The sequence below is a fragment of the Elephas maximus genome, chromosome 3 (assembly GCF_024166365.1).
Source record: "Elephas maximus indicus isolate mEleMax1 chromosome 3, mEleMax1 primary haplotype, whole genome shotgun sequence".
Lineage (NCBI taxonomy): Eukaryota > Metazoa > Chordata > Mammalia > Proboscidea > Elephantidae > Elephas > Elephas maximus.
In genome coordinates this window covers 41,086,478-41,102,529 of record NC_064821.1, presented here as the reverse complement: position 1 = coordinate 41,102,529, position 16,052 = coordinate 41,086,478, and the positions used below count along the sequence as shown (strand labels likewise).

General features: G+C 59.6%; 1 protein-coding gene across 4 annotated transcripts in view; it reads right to left on the bottom strand.

Annotated features, from left to right (window-relative positions):
* Positions 1 to 14,915, bottom strand: part of PLCH2 (phospholipase C eta 2) — a 31,684-nt gene extending 16,769 nt beyond the window's left edge. The window contains exons 1-10 of one of the 4 annotated variants that reach the window (XM_049877663.1): positions 14,704 to 14,915; positions 12,775 to 12,921; positions 10,023 to 10,282; positions 9,746 to 9,874; positions 5,743 to 5,913; positions 4,367 to 4,460; positions 3,942 to 4,145; positions 3,562 to 3,682; positions 1,669 to 1,840; positions 1,226 to 1,333 (exon numbers count right to left, since the gene is read on the bottom strand). In XM_049877663.1, the coding sequence (XP_049733620.1) occupies positions 1,226 to 1,333; positions 1,669 to 1,840; positions 3,562 to 3,682; positions 3,942 to 4,145; positions 4,367 to 4,460; positions 5,743 to 5,913; positions 9,746 to 9,874; positions 10,023 to 10,282; positions 12,775 to 12,921; positions 14,704 to 14,827 (1,530 nt within the window). In that variant the 5' untranslated portion in view covers positions 14,828 to 14,915. Of the gene's footprint in view, positions 1 to 1,225; positions 1,334 to 1,668; positions 1,841 to 3,561; positions 3,683 to 3,941; positions 4,146 to 4,366; positions 4,461 to 5,742; positions 6,054 to 8,517; positions 9,875 to 10,022; positions 10,283 to 12,774; positions 12,922 to 14,703 lie in introns of those variants that run through there. The other 3 variants (XM_049877661.1, XM_049877662.1, XM_049877660.1) reach the window with 3 other exon arrangements.
* Between the last annotated feature and the right edge of the window lie 1,137 nt (positions 14,916 to 16,052).

Sequence of the window (16,052 nt, the reverse complement as noted above, 5' to 3'; positions counted from 1 at the left end):
TGCCGACCCAGTGGGCTTCAGGGTGGCGGGGGGAGGGGAGGAGTCAGTGCACCCGCATCCTGCCCTGGACTCTCAGAAAACACTCAGTAGTGCAGGGTCTGGGGCCCTATCACCCCAGGGAAGTGGGCCAGCCACAGTGGACAGACTATTCAGCACCAGGGGCCAAGACCCCCTACCCTTGGCCCATGCAGTGTCCACATGGCCTTGATGACCTTGGATGTCTCAGGGGCAGGGTCTGGGCTCAGGCATCTGAGTGTCCCCAGAGCCCCGTCTGGAGTAGCCCAAGTGGGTATCAGGACTGCAGCTGTGCCATCTCTCTGGCTGGTGAGAAATGCACACGGAAGAATTCACTGCCTCAGAGCTTTCTAAAATAATTAACCAAGAGGCGGGGAAGGCTCCTGTGCAATTATTTTCCCATCCAATGGCCCCTCAGGGAGAGATAAAGTCTTTGCTGCCTTGTCAGCAACAGCTTAGCACAGGTCCTCGGCCCCCACCTGCAGCCCCCAGCCCAGGTGGCCGCTGGGAGCAGGGATAGCTAGCCGAGCTGCAGAGAGGAGACACCCGCAGGAACCCCCTGGCAGGACAGGCGGCTCTCTCCACATGCCTCCTGGCATCTGTGTGGGACTTGGGGTTCATGCCTAGAGGTGGCGCCAGGGTTGAACCAGGGTTGGCCAGAAAGGAAAGGAATGAGGAGAGGAACCCAGGTTAGAGCCTGGCTGGTACAGTTGTGGGTGGGGTTGTCTGGGACCGGGGAGGTTCCCTGAGCCCCGTGCTACTCCTAACTGCTGAGGACGCCAAGAGGATGTCACAGGAGTTTGAGTGGATGGTTCCCTCAGGGTCCGTTCAGAAATGGAAGCTGAGAGGGGCCCCAAGCAGACATATGTCCGCCACCCTGAGGGTCAGCCTCACCGGGAATGCAGAGTGCACACTCCAGTGGGTGTGGGGAGGCGGGCAGGGAGGGGACCGCCATGGCCCCAGGACCAGTGCTCATGCACGGCAGCCTGGCTGGCTTTGGAAATCCCCCAGCTCCTGGCCTGGTGTTCTTCACTCCAGCCACCTCCCTTCTTGATTTCCACTGACCACAGGAACATGAGCCCCTCATCAGGCTGCAGGACTCCTGCCCCTTGCCCAGGGCTGCCCTGGCCCCACCCATACCCAGCCCCGCCCCCACCCCAGCTCCGCCCCATCCAGGCCCTGCCCCCACTCCAGCCCCACCCCCACTCACATCCCCATTGAGGAGCTTGCAGTCCTCATCAATCTCATCAGCGCTGTCCTCATCAGACACCTCGCCCTCCTCAGCGTCCTCACTGATGTTGGCCGGGAGCTTCTTCCCCTGGGGGAGGAGGCGGACAGTGGGAAGGGCCCAAGGGCCCAGGGGCCTTGAAGGAAGTACTGGCAGCCTGCACCCGAAATGAGCAGCTGTCAAGGGGCAAGGCTTTTCTCAAGTTTGCCTGTGGTGACTCAGGGGGTGGAGCAGGGGGTAGGGACCAGGGCTTGTCACCTCTCTACAGTAGCAGCATGGAAGGGACATGATTCAGTATGCATGTTGGCAGGGGTGGGGGTCCCTAGATTGGCACGCAGGCCTATCTGGAGCAGGGTCTTCCCCAAGTCCTGGTCCCAGGTCAGATGCCCAGTTGGATGCTGGCCCTGGGAGGGGTAGTGGCTGACCTTCACCAGGATCTTGCCCTTAAGCATCTCTGGAGAGGGAAGCATGGTGAAGTCCTCGCTGCTCACCGACGACAGGTCCAATTTGTCCCCAAGGATGTCAGTCAGGTACTGGGCCATCTTCTTCTGCTGGATGACACTGCAGTGGTTCTCAATGGATAGGATCACTGGGTACCTGTGGCCCCAAGGCAGGAGGAGCTGGGTGAGCCAGGGCCTCAGAACCACTGATCAAGGAGGGGTCTCCATCAAGAGGCCTGGACAGATAGGGCTGCCAGCTGCTCCAGGAGGGGCCCACCAATGACTTTGAAAAGCAACTAAGTAGATGGGAAAAGGGCTGGAAGACCTCAGGGACAGGGAAAGAAGACACACATTTCATCTCTTGGTGAGAAAAAAGAAAGGCAATTAGAAACTCCAGGAAAACAAAAGGCAACATCTGAGAAATCTGTGGTTCAAAAATGATGCAGAATAAACCAAGACATGTTGTAGAGCAATGGACAGATGGTGAGAAAGATGACCCTTTGACCGAGACACTGGGGACACTGCCCTTGGATGGCCTGGAGCCTCAACATTGGCCCCAAGGAAGAGACATAAGCCTGGCACACACCGTCTGGTGGAACATGGCTGTTATCTGCAAGTGCAGAATAGGGAGTGGAGCATAGAATTTTTCATTATTTGCTCTTCTGCTTGTTTTTTTTTTTCAAACCATGTGCACATTTTCCTTGGATTTTTACCCAAAGGTAGTCATGGTTCTTTTAGGAAATATGACCTTGATGGAGAGGGCACAAACCAGAGCAAGAGATGGGCATGTGCTGTGGTGTGGGGGGACAAGCAGGGCTTGCGGCACAGGTGCTCATCCCATTCTCGCATTTCTCAGGCTGGAGACTGAGGCCTGGAGCCCAGCATTTGGGGTGGGACTAGGGTGCCCACAAAGACAACATGGGCACCTGAGATGCATGCCTCTTCTGAGATGCTGGCTGGCCCTGGTTCCTTGGCAGCTGCAGGAGCCCCCCGCCCCGAGCCACCCTCCCCACCTGCAGCCCCAGGGGCTGGTTGCCTTGAAGCACCCTCCCTTCATCCCTCCCGGTAGCTGAGACAGCCCAAGCTGCCCTTCCAGGAGGAGCTTCCTGTCACTATTTTCTCAATCAACCTGCTTCTCCTCCCACTTCATCAGGTTAGCTCCCTCTTCACCTTCGAGCCTTGTTTAACAGAGACTTGAAGGTAATTCTCCAAGTGAGGGAGGCAGTCTTCTATTTCCAGAAATGAAATTGCATTTTGTTTAGCAATGTCTGTAGCCACAGTTGAGTGACAGCAAATTGAGTCCAGACGCAGAGTGGCTTCTTGAGGGTAATTAGGACCAAAGCCACTGCAGGCAACTGACATCCAGGGATGACCGCCAAGCGAGTGTAGGCAGGGGGCTGCTTGCACACGCCTGTCATGTTGTCTGCCTGCTCACCACCACTGTCCCTCTCCCTGGAGCTGTGGGTCCATCCCTTCCCTGTCCCTCTCTCCTCAGTGAGACACCCCAAAACCAGCCCCTCAGCTCAAGGCTACCACAACCACTGCCCCCCATAGAGGATGTGTGAGAGGGGCAGGAAGAGCCAGAGCCTCGTGGTCCCTCCCCAGCCCCTTGGGGCCACCACCCCAGTCCCAGCCACTCACTGTTATATCCTAATTTATTTCTCTTTGTTGTTAATTGCCATTGAGTCAACTCCAATTCATGGCAACCCCATATGTGCAGAGTAGAATGGTGCCCCATAGGGTTTTCAATGGCTGTGACTTTTCAGAAGCAGACCGCCAGGCCTTTCTTCTGAGGCATCTCTGGGTGGGTTTAAACCTCCAACCTTTCACTAGTAGCTGAGCACTAAACTATTGCACCACCCAGGAACTCCTACTCACTCATTCTTGATGAAGGCATATTTGTTGATGGTTTCAATGACGTCTTTGAAGAGGATCTTGGAGGTTAGGGTGTAGCCATGGTGTACGATAGGCTCGCCATCAGGCCCGTCCCAGCAGTCCACTGTGGGGAGACAGGCTATGGGTCAGAACCAGGGCACACAGGCCACATCTGCTCCAACACCAGCCATGGCACACACAGGCTGCTGAGCCTCCAGACTCCAGCTGAGGACCGTCCACATGCTCATACACTGAGGGGAGGCCTTATCCCAAGCTTCCAGCCTGATCCTCAGCCCAGTGTACCCCTTATACCCCCAAGGGAGCCTGCTTGGGCCCTGGGGGCGAGCAGGTCTTGGAGCACCCGTGAGGTGGCTGCTACTCACCCTCCACGCAGCGGCAGCCAGCCTGCAGGACCCAGGCATACATGTCCACACGGGACTGGGACATGAGCTGGTCGCCCACGAGGTAGGTGTTGTGGGATGAGGTGATGAAGTAGTGGCTCAGCGGGTGGCTCATATCCTGGTGCACACTGTGGTGCATGTGGTTGAAGATGTCACCAGCTGGGCTCCGTGTGTAGTTGGTGAAGCCTGCAGAAGGTGGGATGGGGTCATCCCTGTGTGCTTGGCCCCTGGCCCGGTTGCACTAGTCCCTCATCACATAGCCACCCACCCCCATGCCTCATGGTGCCAGTGGCTCAGGCCACTGCCTTGAGCACAGCTCACGCTGTGGCCAGTGCCCCCAGTGGCCCTCTGGGACAGTAGATTCAGGGTAGTCCCCAGGACAGTGGACACCAGGCGGCCCCACTTACCATCAATGCCCAGCACCCCCTTGCTCTTGTTTTCTGGGCAGGGCTCAAACTGCTCAATGATGTCCTGGCAGCTCTCAAGTGTCACACCTGTCATCTAGGCAGAGAAGGGGTCCGGGCTAGCCTCAAGCAGCTCCCCACCCTCCCCATTGCCACTGCCTCCCACCTCCTGTCCTTGCAGCCAGCTTCCTCCTCCCCAGAAGGCTCACTGGCTACTCCCAGTGTCACATGACTTGGGACAGACTGGGGTCTGTGCTCAGCAGGTGGGCCCAGCATGGAGCAGAGGCCACGTGTGGGGACGTACAGACAGCCAGGACCACATCCCAGGCTTGGGGAACTCAGGGGCATGGGGGAGCCCCCTGCCATCTACCCCAGGTCCCTGCAGGTGACTGTCATGGGAAGCTGAACCCCCAGCCACTCCTGAGAAGGCTCTGCACATCGGAGGCTGAGCGGCTCTCTGGTCCCCCCTCCAGGACCAGTCCAGCACCCCAACCCCACCTGCACTCGAAGACGCCCATGGCTTGTCACCACAAGGCTGACTGTGCCCTCACGGCTGAGTGACAACGGGGCTCTGTCATAGGTGGGGAAAGCCCCTGAGCCCCCGGGCCTGGCTGCCCAAGACCTGCCCCTCCCCTGCTCCTCCCTAAAGAGGGTCCATGAGGGTCCTAGGAGGAGAAGCCCATGACACTGGTCCTCATGGTGGCCACCCCTATCAGCACTGAGGGTGCAGGGCACATGCTGCCTGGGCCCCTCCCATGGAAGCATTCTCTTCAAGGGGCTCTGCCTCTTCCCACCATGGCAGGCTTTCAGCCAAAGGCATGCACCTCAGGTCCTACACATCAGAGGGGCCCAGGAGGACGGTCCAGACCCCTGAGCCTCTGGACACTAGGGCTCAGGCCAGTAGCGCAGTCCCAGGAGAACATGGTTCTTGCACTGGACCCTGGGCTGGATGGTGCTTTCTGGAGTCAAGGTACAGAGGTGGGTGGGTCTCATGGGCACCAGGAGGCACTGGGCGTTTGCTGGGCAAATGATGAGTGGAGGTGGCCCTGAGCGAGCTCTGGGGAGGGGCCAGCCAGACCCATGCAGGGAGCATGGGCATGTGGGAGCAGTTCCCAAAGTCTGGGCCATGGAATTCCAAGTCCCTGCTGAAAGCTTGGGCGGCCAAAGCCAGGACAGCACCCTTCTCAGGCTCCATTGGAGAAGCCGCTAGCTCTCTGCCCCACACAGCAGACTCCCCAGGCCCCAGAATGAGGTTGGTGTACTGATGTGAGCTGGAACAGGTGCCATCAGCAGAGGCAGATCCTGGGCCACAGAGGCCAGGCTGTGGCCCCACCAACCCCAAGCTATCAGCCACACTGGAACCCCCTCAGCCCACTCACCTTCTGCTCTACCTCCAGGAACCGCTGCAGGTCAGCGGTGTCCAGGTGGTCCTTGTGGTTGCTGTAGGTCAGCAGGAGCAGGTAGAGGTCCCGGCGGGTGGACATCATCTTGTAGAAGGCACAGAACTCCTCGAAGTCCAGTGTGCCCTGCTGGTCATCTGTGTCTGCTTCCTGCAAGCGAAGGCCTCTGGGTCCCTGTCGGCGTCCTCTCACAGCCACAAGGAGTCCTCAGGCTTGTCCCCCTCCTTGGCCAATCAGAACCGCAGCTCCACCGCCCCCCACTTCCTGTTTCGCTGCCATGTCACAGTGCCCTGGACAATCACATCTGTGTCTTCAATGGCCTCCCCCTGTCTGCCTCTCCCCACTAAGAAGCCACTGGGGCAATCCTTTTAAAACACAATTTGACCCCCTGGCTCTGAGCCCTCCAAGGTCAATCTACAGCCAAATCTGGCACCATCACCCACACTTGGAGTCAGTATCCACCCTGGTCTCCATGCCACTGAGCCTTTAATGAAATCGATGCTTATCAGTTAGGAACGCTCATGGCCCCAGGAGACCCAGGACCCAGGTCTCCCTGGCAGAAACAAACAGGACCTGTTCTTAGCTGTTGCCTTCCTTTCACTCACAAAATGCCCCTAGCGGCCTTTTGGGGCACTCCGCGGGGGTGGTAGTTCCGTGGCACAGACCCACCAGGGATCCCTGTGAGGGTATGGGCTCCTTAGTGAACCCACATGCTCACAGCATTTACTGACAACATGCCAGACCCCAAGACGCCAAGGGAAAAGGCACAGCCCTACTAGAAGGGACCCAAGTCTGGGGACAGATGCACAGGACGTGGTATCCCAGTGGCTGGAGACCAGTGGATGGCTGAGGTGCCCAGGGGCCACAGGCACCTGGGGGTGTGCAAGAAAGGCTGCTTGACCACAGAGGCTGGGCTGAGGCCCAAGATGAAGGTGGATGGGGATGGTGGGGTGGAGGTGGAGTGGGAACATGACCCACTTAGAGGCACTGGGCTCCAGCTGGCCTGGCCAGTGGGACCCAGCACCTGGCCCTGTATGCAGCAAAGCATCTGTGCTCAGTGAACCAGGTCAGCCATGGTTCCACCAGCTCAGATGCCCACCTTTCCAGGGCTCACAGAGATGCTGGTGGGGTGGCCACAGGCGAAGCCAATTGAAGCCACCAGTCCAGCCCTGACCACAGCTGCGCGGTCTCCCCAGGCTTGGCTCATTGAGGACCACAGCCACCCTTATCCTCGGACTCTGCCCAAGGCCACAGGTCTCCACCAAAAAAAAAACCAAACCCAGTGCAGTCAAGTCGATTCCGACTCATAGTGACCCTATAGGACAGAGTAGAACTGCCCCATAGAGTTTCCGAGGAGCACCTGGCGGATTCGAACTACTGACCCTTTGGTTAGCAGCTGTAGCACTTAACCACTATGCCACCAGGGTTTCCACAGGTCTCCACAGAGTCTCTAACTTTTCATCAGTCCCTGAGACAGGACGAAGCCTCATAGAAGTAGAAGTGGTGCCATGCCCACCACACCAGAAATGCCGGGAAGCCCTGAGTGGGTGGGCTGGGGGCCCCCTCAAGGTGCTATGGGCAGGGGACAGTCTCAGCAGCTGCCTTTGGGGATTCCCAGGGAGCCTGGAAGAGCCCACAGTGGGTGTGACAGGGGGGCTGGACAAGGGAGGGAGCAGACCACCAAAGGTCATTCTCAGGCAGCCCCCACCCAGCATACTGTCAGAACCATGGACAGCATCACCTGCTGAACTCTTGGGGGTGGTCCTCTAAGGTCCCCTCTGAGCCAGGAGCACCCCAGAGAGTGCGGTGGCCTCAGCCACACCCCATATCCCTGTCCCCATGAAAGCAGGGTTCTTGGGGAGGCAGGGCCCTGATGAGCTTCTGGCTGTACCCCAGCATGGGCTTGGCCTGGCAGTGGGCACCCAGCGGGGCCTCCATGACTCCCTCTGGAACTCGAGAGCTGAGGCGCGGCAGAGATTGTGCCACCTTGGTGTGAGGGGCCCAACCCAGGTGGTGCTTGGCCCCACAGATGCCAAAGGAAGACCCTGGTGCGCCTGAAACTAGATTTGAGGGCGCCATAGGTCTGAGGTGAGGCAGTGGTGGTTCAGTGGAAGAGTTCTCCCTTTCCATTCGATAGACTCAGGTTCAATTCCTGGTCAATGCACTTCACTTGAAGTCACCACCTGTCTGTCAGTGGAGGCTTCTGTGTGGCTACGATGCTAAACAGGTTTCAGAGGAGCTTCCAGACTAAGACTAAGACTAGGAAGAAAGGCCTGGAGATCTACTTACAAAAATCACCCAGGGAAAATCTTATAGATCACAATGATCTGATCCACAAGCGGTCATGGGGATGGGCTGGAAAGGGTAATATTTTGGTGCATTGTGCACCGGATTGCCATGACTCGGGGCCCAGTGTCCTTACTGAGGACCGAGCGGCAGGGAGGGGATCCAGAGCTCCCCATGTGGGCCTTCTCCAGCCAGGACTCCACACCAGAACCTTGGCCCCAGGAGCTGGACACACTTATAGCCAGTTGTTGTTAGGTGCCATCAAGTCCATTCTGACTTACAGTGACCCCATGGACAACAGAACAAAATACTGCCCAGTCCTGAGCCATCCTCATAATCATCTTTATGCTTGAGGCCATTGTTGCAGCCACTGTGTTAATCCATCTCATTGAGGGTCTTCCTCTTTTTCGCTGACCCTCTACTTTACCAAGCATGTCCTTCAGGGACTGACCCCTCCTGATAACATACCCAAAGTATGTGAGATGTAGACTCCCCATCTTTGCTTCTAAGGAGCATTCTGGTTGTACTTCTTCCAAGACAGATTTGTTCGTTCTTTTGGCAGTCCGTGGGATATTCAATATTCTTTGCCAGCACCACAATTCAAAGGCATCGATTCTTCTTCAGTCTCCCTTATTCATTATCCAGCTTTCATGTGTATATGATGCATATACTCAGTTCAGCAAGGGCTTTGTCCCCCTCCAGCCAGCCTGTCAACTGGTACCCGTACAACCTCACCTCCCTGGAAGGGCTGCTGACCTCAGAGCTGCCCCTGGAGCCTGGATAGGCCGTGAACAGCCCAGCCTCAGGCAGTCAGGGGGCTGTCGGTCTGGTGGGTGATGTGCCCAGCCCCCTTAGTCCTCTCGGGCAGGGTCTGAGAGCCTCTTGCTCCCCTTCCCATCCACACTCAGATTTGCTTGTGCTGAGCCAGGCTGGCTGCCTCTCTCCGGCCAAGCACGACCTCCCTGTCCATCTCAAGACAGGCAACAGGAGCCAGGGCCGCTGTGGGGAGCTGTCAGGCTGGGGTGGTGGTGCAGGGGGTTGCAGAGCCTGACGTCCAGCTCAAGAACCCTCCTCCAGGTGGAAGGAAGAAGATGAGGCCCAGGGCGGGGCAGTGAGGTTCAAGATTAGCCTGTTTTCACGCTGCCCACCTACCTGGAGCAAGATCTGCTGACGGCCATGTTCCCCCATCCCAGCAGGGGTTCCAGAAAGACAGAAGCTAATTACAGACAATAAAGGCTGCAGCTCCAGCTGAAGTATCTAGGGGATGCATTTTCGTAACTTTTAACTATGGGGCGGCTGGGGGACTGCAGAGGCCAGGGAGGTGTGGGGCCAGGGGGGCGAGACGGTGCCAGCTAGGGCCCCTGGGGCCCAGACTGGGCCGGGCTCATCTCACTGTGGCTTTGTTGGGGGGCCAGGAGAGGGGCTGTGGCCTCCTCTGGGCACTTACCTCAGGGAGCTGACTCCTACCCCCAAAGCCCAGTCCACACACCTAGGGTTGGTGGAGCCACACCCACCTAGCTGCCCCCCTGTGTCTGCTGCAGACCACCCGTCTGTAGCTGGACCACCACTGCCCAGGACCCCTCCTGCTCAGACAAGGCTATGCCTCAGCCCGGGGTGCCCCCCTCCTCATCTCTGCATAGTCCCCAGTCCTCTGCAAAGACCCCACAGCAGGAAGCCCGCCCCCTTCCTGCCTCACCTTGAACATCTGCTTCACACGCTGCCGTGGCAGGTTCACGTTCAGCTTGTGCAGCAGCTGCAGGACCTCGCCAATGCTCAGGCTGCCGTCCCCATTCTTGTCAGCCTCGTCGAACGTCTGCTTCAGCCACTTTGGGGCCGAGTTAAGGGCCACGCAGTCCACAAGACAATGACGCTGCCCACCCTTGGTGCAAGCAGCCCAACTGCCCTCCCACGCCCATATCCCTAGTGTGTGGCCTGGCCTGGGAGGACAGGTAGGGGCACTGTCCCTGCCCCACCCCACCCCAAGGATATTGGTCCCTGGTCCGCTGCCGGCGGGCCAGGCTGTCCTCATCACTGATGCCAGCCATGAGGTAGCGAAGGCCAGTGACCCAGGTGCGCGCCTCGTCCCCACTGGATGAGACCAGGTCCAGTGAGTCACGGTGGTCGCCATAGTAGACGCTGAAGCAGCAGTTAGGGTCGAAGCTGCCGTCAGGGTAGCGCTGGAAGATCTCCGACTGCCGGCCCTCGCTCACCTCCTGGATGGAGTCGATGGAGACTGCGGGCAGGGAGCAGGGGGTGGTCAACAGGGTCTCAAGTCCCCCTGGCCTAGTCCCCCTGGCCCACAGCCCAGAGTCCACTGGGTCTGGGAACCATGGAGGACTGAGTGGCCTGGGCTGTACTAGAGTGCTGGGCTCTCGTCATAGCAACAGCTCAGCACCAAGCCACAGTCCCTCTAAGCCTTGGAACGCCAAGGCAGTTGCACTTTCGGGAGCTCCTTTCTGTGATGGAAATGAAGCTCTCTCATCCCAGTAGGGTATGGCTCTGATTCCACTGAGCCAGCGCTGAAGCCCGGGCAGCAGCAATGGAAAGCAGAGGGACCAGCCCCAGGGGCCGGCAAGAGACGATCCACTCCACCCCACCTCCAGGGGCTTCACAATCCACCCTCTCATCTCCCACCTGCACTCAGGTCCAGCCTGCTGTGGCAAGAGGCTGCCCAATGCTTAGGCAGTGCACTGGGGACAGATGGTTCAGGGACCCCTGGCACATTTCAGATTGGGAAGAAGAGACAATGCATCATGCTCAGGCAGCCAAGCCCCCTTCGCAGCCCTCCCTACTCAGCTCTGACAGTGTGGTCCCCCTCCCACACTTTGAGCATGAAAAAGACGCCCCTCAGAAAAGGGGGGAAACACTTCTTCCCATGAGTGCTCCAGATGTCCCCTGGTTAAGGAGCAGAGTGAGACTTCAAGGAACAGACAGGCCATCACCTGGTCAACTCATCCCCACTTCCAGAAATACAGCTGGTAGCTGACACCTAGCATGCTCAGCAGGGGGAGAGGCAGGGGGACAGCTGCCTGGCTCAAATTCCATCAAGGGTCTCATTACTGGCCCCGGCGCTCAGGCTCCAGGACACTCTGTTTAAAACATTGAGTTACCATGGACAGATGAGCTCAGAGGGACTCTGTAAAAGGCCTATACCTGCTCACAGCAGGGCCTGTTCATGGCACTGGGGTCCAGGCATAAAAGGGCTGGGGGCAAGTGCCCACTGGTGGAGGCAGACACCCTTGGTACAGCACCACCAGGGCCTGATGGCCAATACCAGTGCCCCATCTCCTGCCTGCCGGATCCGTGCCAGCCTCTGTGCATTCCTGTGTCTAACACTCAGGGCAACCCAGGATGCCAACAGCATGCGATGAGGATGCCGAGGCTCCTCTAGAGCCTCAGATGCCATGGAAAGAATGTTTTCCAGATGCTGGGTCCCCATTCCAGCCCTGCCACTGCTGCCAGGTGACCTAGGCACCCCCTCCCTGGGCCTCAGTTTCTCCATCTGTGCAGTGATGGGTAACCTCATACTTCTCCCTGCCACTTCATACCCCCTCCCGGAAGCCCCCTTCCTTGGCCCCCATGGTGCCTTCCCCACCTGCTGGCCTTCCCTCATTCCTGTGCACAGCACTGAGGGGCTGGCTATGGGCCCCCAGACAAGGGAGACAGTCCAGGGAAGAGCTGCTTTGCCCTCTTCTTCCCTCCTTGGGACACCTCCCAGGCCCAGGGATTTGTCTGCCCCAAACTATGTCTTCCTGAGTATGGAGACAGGGGCAGAAGGCTAGGGAGGCCCACCCCAGCCCTGGGCCCCAAGCCTTCAAGTCTCAGCTCAGTTGTTCCCTTCCCCAGAGAGGCTTTCTTGAACCTCAGGCCACCTGTCTATCCCCCTTTCTGCCGCTCTTGAATGTTCACCATGGGGCATTATCTTCTCACTTATGTGGCCCAGTACAGAGAACAGCACCTGGCACAGAGTAGGCACTCACAGCTGAGCGTGGGTGCTTCCCTCCTGGACCCAGAGGGCAACCCTGGCCCTGCACCTCCCCACACACAGCCTCTTGCTCCAGGACTCCTCTCTCTCAGCTCACCCGTGCTTGGCCCCCCGGGTCCTCTGCAGCAGGCTCTCTCTTGGGCCCATGGTGGTGGTAGTGCCCTTGGTAACTGCTGGGCTAAGGCCCTGGAGACACCTGGTCCCACCCAGGTCAGCAACACCAGAGCAGGTGTGGAAACTCCCATCTCTCAGCCCAAGAGGATGCTTATGTGTCTCTTCCTGACCCCTGGGACCCCTCACCTCATCCTGCCTTCCCTCTGCCTGTGCAGACCCTCCCAGCTCAGGAGCTGCCTCCCTATCCCACTTCAGGCCCTGGCTGGGGTCTCTTCTGTCCATCCACTGGCCTCTCAGGGCTGGGCCCCAGGGGAGCTGCATGGGCCTCTGAGTCCCAGAGACGGCCAGACAGCCTCAACGCCAGGCAAGGGTCTCAAGGGATGGGGCCCTGGCTCCCCCACCACATGGTCGAGATGTCACTCCAAGGCTGAGTCTGGCCAAGGCCTAGAGCGACGTAGAGAATTCTGGGGGCAGGGTCTTACTGCCCCCTTAGCTGTCCATTGGTTATTCTGGGAAGGGTCCCTACTCCCCCCCCAGAGGGGTTCTCACCCAGGGGCCCTGGGTCTGCCCCCATCCAGGGCTGCCCCCTCCCCTGCCCACCACACCACCCCCAGCCCCGCACTCACTCTTGGCTTTCTCGTTCTTGCGCGAGGGCCGCCAGCGGATACAGGAGCGGTGCTCGTCCAGGTAGTAGAAGCGGACAAGGCCTTTGGAGCCTCCGCGGAGCTTCACCATCTGCGTCCCTGCCTGCATGGCGCTCATACACCGCTCCACTGGATGCCACATGTGGACAGACAGACAGACAGAGACACAGACAGAGTGCTGGTGAGCCCTGGGGCAATGCCATCCTCACAGCAACCTGGCCTCCTCCCCACCACCCCAGCTACCCCGCCAGTGCTGTCCCAGGGCAGGAGGGAGTGTGAGACCACCCACCCATTGCCCACCCCTGAGATTCCCAGGTGCAAGCCCAGGCTGTCGCCTAATCACATTCAGTCTGGGCTTGCCCATGATCAGGGCCACCAGGAGACATGGCTGCTCTCCTCCACGTCCTAGGGACAGAGGGCCAGGTAAGGTCCTTCCCCACTCAGGCCACCTGCCCAGCCCACCACTACTGGGATCATCTGCTCAGAGGGAGCGTGCACAGTAGGACCACAGTGCAGCAGCTGAGCTGGCAGGGCCCCACAGTAGCCAAGCTCAGGGGCCCCTCTGCACTGGAGGCCTCTGCTAGGCATGGGGCAGGCTTGGGCAGGTGGTGGGCGCCCCGTGACACCTGGCCTGGCTTGTCAGCCTTCCACCACACGGGCCACCCCTGAGAGAATCCAGTCTCACTCCTGGGTTCCTGCTTTCCCCTCCTCTGACACCATAAAGCCACCCCTCCCATCACACAGCAACACCAACACGGATCACACTTATTCCTGGAGGCTCCTCAAACCATGGACGACACGAGGGAGAGGAGGCCAGACAGGCCAAAACCCCTAGAGCATGGATTCTGGAGTGCAGAACCGATTTGAGCTCTGAAACCCAGGCCTTCCCGCCAGGCCCACTGCCCTCTCCCCTCCTCTGTATGAGCTTGCCCCTCTTTTAGGTCACAGTGGGTAGTGATGCCAGCTTCAGGAGCGGCGCGTGAGACTGGAGGAGCTGCAGGCTCAGGGTCAGCCACCCAGGCCCTCACACCAGCTCCCCGAAAGCTCAGCACAAGGAAGGCCCCAAGGAACCATACCCCACAAGAGCCACACTACCAGTGACCCCAGCCTGAGGGCAGTGGTCAATGATGACCTCCAGAGAGAAACCAGTGTCAGACCTTGGAGGGGACGGAACCTTGGCAGTGGGGTGGGGTGAGCGTGGAGGCCTGATCTCCAGGGAACAGTGGAGGGGGTGGGGAGGGAGAAGCAGGGGCGGCCACAGGGCTGGGCCACAGAAGGCTTAGAACAGGGCCCGGAGGTGGCAACCTGGACCCAGCCTGCCCACCAGTGGAGCAGAGACCCAGGTGGACAGCCCCACTGAGGCCTCCCTGGGCCTCCCGAGTCAGACCATGAGACCTTCCCCTTTTCCAGGCAGGCGTGTGACCCCACCGCAGGGAGTCATGGCAGCAAGAGGGTGCTCTTCTGGCACCAGCATGCTGGTCCCACCCCAACCTGGGCTGAAGGTGCTGCTGCCCCCCAAAGTGACCAGGAATCTCCCTGAGCACCCCACCTAGCAATCCAGCAGGGTCCCTGCCCATCAGCCCCCTCCTTCCCCTGCTCAACCCCACTTCCTGTCTGGGTTCACCTCCCAGGCCTGCTCTGAAGCAGAAGGGTTGGAGGAGTCAGGCCTGAGGCTGCTGCTGGAGCCACACCTGAGGCCGAGTGGGAGAGCCGAAGGGGAGGGAGGATAGAGGTCAGCAGAGGAGGGGATGGGAGACCCCAGGCCACCGACCACTGACATCGCCAGTGACATCCCCTCCTCTCTCCCACAAGAGTCCACCTAGGGCCTTCCGCACTCGGATTGGCCCCAGGGGCCTTGTGCCCAGTGCCGCTGCCCTCCCCCCGGGGGCAGGCAGGCTGGCCCCTGCTCACCGAGCTGGTCGAGCTGCCACCTCGGACACATGGCCACGCTCCCTCTGACCCAGAGTAGTGCCTCAGCCAGGCAGGCCACTGCTCCCCGGGCCCGGTGGTGGGTAGCGGGCCCAGCCGAAGTCATGCTGGATGGCTGCCAGGACCAGGGAGGGCATGCAGAGGCCAGAGGGGGTCCGGCTCACATCAGGCCGAGGTGGGTGTGGGTACAGGGTTCTGGGGGGAGCCTTCTTTGGCCCAATCCCAACGCTAATCCGAGGCCACCACTGAGCCCAGCTGCTCAGAGGATTTAGGAACTCCCAGCTGGGGAGGAGGGGACCAGGAAGGTGCCAGCCCCCAAGGGCCAAGTCATGACAGGCAGGATGGAGGGTGGCCTCTTAGGACTTTGGCCACCCCCAGGATGCATCTATAATGGTCAACCTAGCCTGGGATGCCAGTCCTCATGGACTACCCCACCAAGAGCTCCTATCTCAGCCCCCCGATACTGGGATGCAGAGGCTGATGTCTATATTCACAGGGACCCCCAAGAGGGCTCCCCTGGTCCGGAGGAAGGCCGTTCCCAAGGAGAGGCAGGAGCAGCAGCATCCTGTCCCAAGGCCCAGTGTCCAGCCCTCTGTAGGGTGGGGTCCCCAGTTTCCTCTCCCCACCCCCCACCCTGGCCTGGAGGTAGACACACACAACCGGGGCCCTTTCAAAGAGTAAGGACCCTGGGCCCAGTCCGAACACCCATGCCTACCTCACCCAGCTTGAGGTAGGGCCTTAGTAGCCTTAGGCACTCTCCAAGTCCCAGCCCCTGGCAGGTGACCTTTCCCACAGGCAGAGGCGGCTGAGGCTCCAAGTACATTCCTCACCACATTCTGGCTCCTGAGGCTGGGCTAACCTAGGCAGCCACCCTCCCCTAACCACCACCTGGCCTTGGAGAAGACTCAGCAGCACCCCCCTTGCCTGCCCACCGGACCCAGGGTCCAGCCAAGAGACAGACCTGGGAGCAACGGGTGGCCCCTGGTGCTGATTTGGGGTGTGGTGGGGGGAAGGCAGAGGAGTGGAAAGGAAGAAAGGCAGAGGGGACTCTACTGCTAGGAGTTGGGACGCTGCTGGGCACCCCGGCCTGCCTCACCCCCAGGCCAACTTGGCAAACCTTCCTCCTGGTTGGGGCAGCCAGAGGTTACATGGAAACCCCAGGGTTGGGACAGCTCTGGGACCCCTGCTGCTGACCCCAACACAGTCCTGGCCAGCCACTGTGCAAAGAACTCAACCCCTGGGGCCCTCAAGCCCACATTCCACCCTATGCCCACCCCATTCCTTCTGCCTGGGCACTGCCAGGCCTCAAAGGGAGGGCCAGGCATCTGCCT